Genomic DNA, 6,000 nt, shown 5'->3' with positions numbered 1-6,000 from the left:
TACATTATTCATACCTAATAGAAATCAGTTGCTGATATTAAGATTGCATAGTAACAACTCATACTAGCACCAAAAGAAATGTACTTTTGAAAATCCCTGGCTTAGACAACATAATTAACTGTGCTACTACTCTGTAATGAACACACGTTTTTGTCCCCCTTTCATTACGTGTTTTACAGGAAGGGGAATTAAATAATTGAACAGCTTGACCCAATTACCAGATATTACTTTGATGGAACGGGTGAGTTTTAATATAAAAGGCTTTTGGTACCATTTATGCAGAGTTTGTGAGACTATCTCAATGGTAAACAAAAATGTTCTTCAATAATTTCTAATCATGGTTCATTCACTAGAACACATCTGTCTATAGATAAGTCAGTCGTGTGTTTACTATACAGCGTCTTCATCTGTGTGGTGGGATGAGTAACAGCAGCCCCCTCACCCCCATATCCATGTCCTGATCACAGGAATCTGTGAATGATAACTTATCTGGCAAAAGGGACTTTGAAGATGTGATTAGTTGAAAGATCACAGGGAGATGACTCGGGATTATCTGGGTGGACCCCGAATGTAATCACAAGTGTCCTTATAAGAGGGAGGCAGAGGATGATTTGACTATAGTAGAGGAGAAAGGGATGTGGCCACAGAATCAGAGATTGAGAACACACAACACGATATACAGATGATGTTATGGGCTTGTACACCTGAAACCTATGTAATTTTATTAACCAATGTTACCCCAACAAATTTAATATTTTTTTTAAAAAAGAAGATATTGAAGTGATGGAGCCAAAAGCCAGAGGCCAGGAGCTGTCATCAGCCTCTAAAAGTGGAAGATGCTAGGATGGGGTTGGCCCCTGGAGCCTCCAGAAGAAACAAGCCCAGCAGACATCTTGATTTTAGCCCTTTTAGGCTCTTTTTGGGCTTCTGCTCTCCAGAACTATGAGGGTAAATTTGTGTTGCTTTAAGCTGATGAATTTGTGGTCATTTTTTACAGCATCTACAGGAAACTAATACAGGCATACCTCAAAGATATTGCGGGTTCCATTCCAGGCCACTATAATAAAGCCAGTATCTCAAGAAAGCAAGGCGTTATTTTTTTGCTGGTGGAGGATCTTGCCTTCAGTTTGTAAAAAGTGCAACTCCGGTGAAGCCCAATAAAGCAAAGCGCAATAAAGCGAGGTATGCCCGTACAATCCGTAAAAAGGTTTAATTAAATGACCTCCAAGATCCTTCTATTATTTGAGAACATTGCTCTGCACTGTCAGCCTTTCAGATTTTTATTTTTAAGCACTTTTAATAGGCATAACTTAAGAAAAATTATTTTTCACTAGCTATCTGGGATTTGACATTCTTTATTAGAATTAGTCTGCTGGGTATTAGCATGTCATCAAGAGGAAGCAAATACTAGGGGAGATACTTCTTTTAGTGACTCTTACCAAGTTGAAGGGAAATGTCATATTATTAATGGATTTCTATGGAGGAGTAGCCAATTCAGTTAGAAATTCAGAACACAAGAATCTTGCAGAAATCAGCTGCCAGATTTATTAATCTATCTGAAAATAAAAACACAGCCAAACAAAAAGTAGAATGAAAACAGAACTTAAAAAAATTTATATACATTTCCCAAAAGTTTATAATGCAATGTTTTAAACCCTTCTGTATTGGAAATATCCTCAATGTTGGCCAATTATTCCATTCAGTGAGTCACCACCTTAAACAACAAAATATATAGTTTGTCCTTAAATATTATATAAGTGAAACCGATTCTTCTTTTGATTTCTTAAGGTAACTCGTAGCCCAATTCTTCCCCACTGGCAAACTAGAGAATTTTAAAAGAGAAAAAAAAGAGAGAAAATAAAAAGACACAGAATCCTCAATACACTTTTCATTTAGATCATATTGTAAAGACCCACTTTCAATTTCTTCAAATATGTCAATTCTTTTTCCAGTATAACTTTAGCGGAATAGTTTAAAATTCGTTCTCAGTAAATGGCCACAGGAGCAAAGTGAGGGGGATACAAGTTCAGATTTTTAAGGCATACTTCTTAGCCCACAATGGGCCCGATGATGTATAATGCATGTGTGGAATAATTATTGAAATGACAGGTTACATACATATATATTGAAATTAGAATCTTTTGTAGGATTAAATGTAAATAATAGTGATTATGGTATGTGGGTTTGCCAATAGCTGTTCAATTTAGGCATAAGTGGGAAAAAGGGTAGCCAGGAGATGGATCTTTCAACGATCTGTCCTGCATTTGGTGAAGTGCTTTCTGATGGTGATTTTGGATTTGTGTAGGATTTTTTTTTAACATTTTGATATATACTCTTTAAAAAATGTCATTCTTTTGGGATATTTGTGGATTGAACAAAATTCACAGTTCTTGCGTGAATCATTTAGCAAGCTATTGAGATATACTATAAAACCCTTTACTTGTGGTTTTTTTTTCAAGGTGAATGGTACAACATATCCTACTTTAAGTATTTTCTCCAAATGCAAAACAAAAACAAAACAAAAACCTTTGAAACTTTAAATCTTTAAATTTAAATCTTCTTTCAAACAATCCAATCACATTTACATGAGTATCCAAAACAAGATGAGGGACAGATAATTTCAGTGCCAGCACTATGTCATACAGCAACTTCCTCATATACTTTGACAGTTTGTAAATAATTTTCCATGTCACCGAAAGTTACAAAAGTTTCCACAGTTTCCCTTAGCAAGCTGAAGCTTACTCTTCATTTGTCAATGTGCATAAAAGCTGCTTAGAGCATAGCATGGCGTAAGCTAGTTTTTAAGCAATAAATGGTTTGAGTCATCTATTTTGTCCTGAAATGCTATGTGTAGTTAACTGCATTGCTTATAAATGGTCATAGTAAATTCAGCATGAAAGAGAATATTACAGAAAAGACAGCAGCAGAAGCATTAGCATTATCTAATATTTATATGTTATCAACATAACACAGCAGTAAAAGATTTAGATGCATATCAATGGGTACCATCTCTAAAAATTACTATAGTACCTATTTAGTGTACTGGATATTTTTCTTAAGGAGTGCTTGCTGTATCTAGAACAGCATAATATGTGATTTAGTACAGTTAATTCTTACAGATTAAATAATATTTTATGTACTGAAAGAAGTGAAAAGACAGATATTTTTTGCATCATGGTGATCCCAGATTTAACATGTAAATGAAGATCTCAAGGACCATGATGTATCATTGTTTAACTGAAATGGGCTTCAAAATATTGAAACAACAGTATGATTTGTGTCTAAATAGCAAGGTGGCACCAGATACATGTAATGCTACTGGCCTGTGACTCAGCTTGGAGCCAGAGTCCAAAAGTGTGCCCCTCATTTACAGTCATGGTGATTACTGAACTTCAGAGAGAATTACCCTTATTATGGTCATCCTCTGTTGAGTCATATATAAAGCAAAACAAAACAAAACCCAGCAAATACAATCTCTAAATACCTTTCTACAAGAGGTGCAGAAACAGTAATTTCTAACACTTAAACGGACATTTTTTTTGTACACCTTGCAGAGACGCAGAAATGATAGGGGAAGATGCCCAAGGCAAATAGTCTCCAAGTGGATATTTACACAACATGAATTAACTGTACCATAGATACCCGGAAAAAAAAATGAACATTTTCTTATGTTGTTATGAAATCAAATAAACATGATATAGCTTCATCATACTTAAAACCTGTAGGACCCCATCCCAAGCCAAAGTAAAAAGTAATCCCCCACTCCCCCCTCCCCCGCCCATTCACCCGTTACTTTCCTGTTACACGGAATAAGTGTTTAGATTCCTCCCACCCACCCACAAATAAAGTGCGCAGTCCATGGCAGACCATAGAATAATGCAACAGGAAAAGCCCCTTTTTGTGTATTATTATTTAAAAATAAAATACAAACAACAAAAATCAAACAAAGATTGAAGAGAATTCGGATTCTCTGCAGCTTCCGAAAAGAGGGAAAGCGCGGAGGCCCTGCCCGACTGTCCTCGTGTTAGTACACGTAGCCTTCGTTGTAGGCGTGGGGGTTGCAGCAGCCCCCCTCCGGCATGTAGGCCATGCTCTCGTCGAAGTGAGACAGAGGCACCGTGTCCTCCTCGTTGATGTGACGCTCCATGTCCGTCTTCAAAAGCGGGCGCTGATTATCCGGAAAGGCCATGGAGAAGAGGGCTTCTGGATCACACACAAATTTGTAGACGTATCTCTCCCCTGCCACCTGATGAAAACATGGAAGAGAAAAGCCCGTCCTTAAGTATGTCGTACTGGATATTAACCCATTTCCTGTGGGGATCATTTCATAATATTTACAAGTACGGAATCATTGTGTTGCATAACTGACACTAATACAATGTTCTGTGTCAACTATACCTCAATACACACACCACATACACCCTTCACTACCCCAGATGATGAAGGACAGGGAAGGAAAGGAACAAAAACATGGTTTAATACCTCTGAAATGATGGATAACAAAAGAAAAAGCCACCAAGTATTAGTAGATACACATGACATAAAAAAAAGTTTCTACTTTGTGACATAAATGGCAAAATGTTGGCCCTTATATTTATATTCATTCTAGATATGGTTAGAAAGCTGAGCAGTTAGCTTGTTTTAATATAAAGGTAAATTTACATTGTTATTTGTGTGTGTGTGGCAGGGGGAATCAATAATTTCATGCAGGCATCTCACACTGAAGGGTTTTTTTTTTTCTGTTTTAAAAAGTAGTGTCTCAAAACACAACTGGACCTGAAAGGTGTAGAGTCTCCTCTTAATACTGTATTTGTGGAACTGTGGGAAACCTTAACTCCCAAACCTTCAAAGAAAAATGTCTTGTGTTCCTAATAAGACTAGGCTAGTGATTCACTGATTCACAGGATGAACTGGGATTTCCCCCCTACTGTGTATTCTTATCAAAGGAGGAAAAAAAGATATATAGCCTTATTTAAATGAAAGATGGATCAAGAGGACTGCATTATCCTGGGTACATCACTTTTAAAAATGAAGGCAAGATGCATTAGACAGGAGTTAAGGATGTGTGTAAAGTGTCAAATTGAAGAAAGAGGTGTAAAAAAGTGAAAGGAATTTAAAGTGCACAATGCATAAGGAGGAAATGAGAAAAATAAATGTGAGAGCTGCTTGAAATAATGGAGTAGCATAATTTGTAGGGAATGACATGTCCCAAACTTAAATTTTGAAGAGCGATGCTTCTACAGGAAATTATAAACAATTGAGTGAAACAAATATAATCCCCCACCCCTACCACCATTACCAAAACATGCTGAGGTTCTCTCAAAACCAGGGTAGAGGGTGGTGTAAAGATCAATATATAATTCTTTATATTAACTTTGATAGTATGTTTTCAGGTATATCTGTACTTCAGTAACTTTAGGAAGTTGAAAATTAATCCCCTCTGGGTTCCTAAGCATCAAACAGACACTTCTAGTTGCTTTGTGCTATGGGGCAGCAGTGAGCTCGTGGTTCATGAACTATGTGTGCATATTTAGAAAGAAGCAACTACCAAAGAGAACTGCTCCTCTGGACTCCAGAGAGATTTTTTTGTCTTGGGTTTGTTTACCCTGGAAGAGGAAACAATGCAGAGAATCCTAAAATTCTGAATATTCTTAGGTTTGAAAGCAGTACTCGATTTGTATGAATTTGGATATGTTTCTTTAAAAGAAATTTTTTTATTGATTTTAGTGAGACAGAGAGAGACAGAGAGGGAGACATGGATTTGTTGTTCCACTTATTTATGCATTCATTGCTTGCTTCTTGTTTGTGCCCTGACAGTAGATTGAACCCACGACCTGGGCAAATTAGGACTATACTCTAACAACTGGAACTGCTTGGCTGGGCTGGATGTATTTCTTAAACTGCCCTCAGTTCTGTGTGTGTGTGTGTGTGTGTGTGTGTGTGTGTGTGTGAGAGAGACAGAGAGAGAGAGACAGAGAGAGAGAGAGAGAGAGAGAGAGA

General features: G+C 37.0%; 1 protein-coding gene across 9 annotated transcripts in view; it reads right to left on the bottom strand.

Moving 5' to 3' along the window:
- Nucleotides 1-765: 765 nt before the first annotated feature.
- The window catches only part of ETV1 (ETS variant transcription factor 1), a 93,018-nt gene continuing 87,783 nt past the window's right edge, over nt 766-6,000 (bottom strand). For 7 of the 9 annotated variants that reach the window (XM_036010560.1, XM_036010558.1, XM_036010559.1 and 4 more), the window contains one exon: nt 766-4,246. In XM_036010560.1, the coding sequence (XP_035866453.1) occupies nt 4,025-4,246 (222 nt within the window). In that variant the 3' untranslated portion in view covers nt 766-4,024. The remainder of the gene's footprint in view (nt 4,247-6,000) is intronic. The other 2 variants (XM_036010557.1, XM_036010556.1) reach the window with 1 other exon arrangement.

The sequence above is a fragment of the Phyllostomus discolor genome, chromosome 10 (genome assembly GCF_004126475.2).
Source record: "Phyllostomus discolor isolate MPI-MPIP mPhyDis1 chromosome 10, mPhyDis1.pri.v3, whole genome shotgun sequence".
Classification (NCBI taxonomy): Eukaryota; Metazoa; Chordata; class Mammalia; order Chiroptera; family Phyllostomidae; genus Phyllostomus; species Phyllostomus discolor.
Note: the sequence above shows the minus strand (reverse complement) of the source record. Positions and strands in the feature narration are given on the sequence as shown.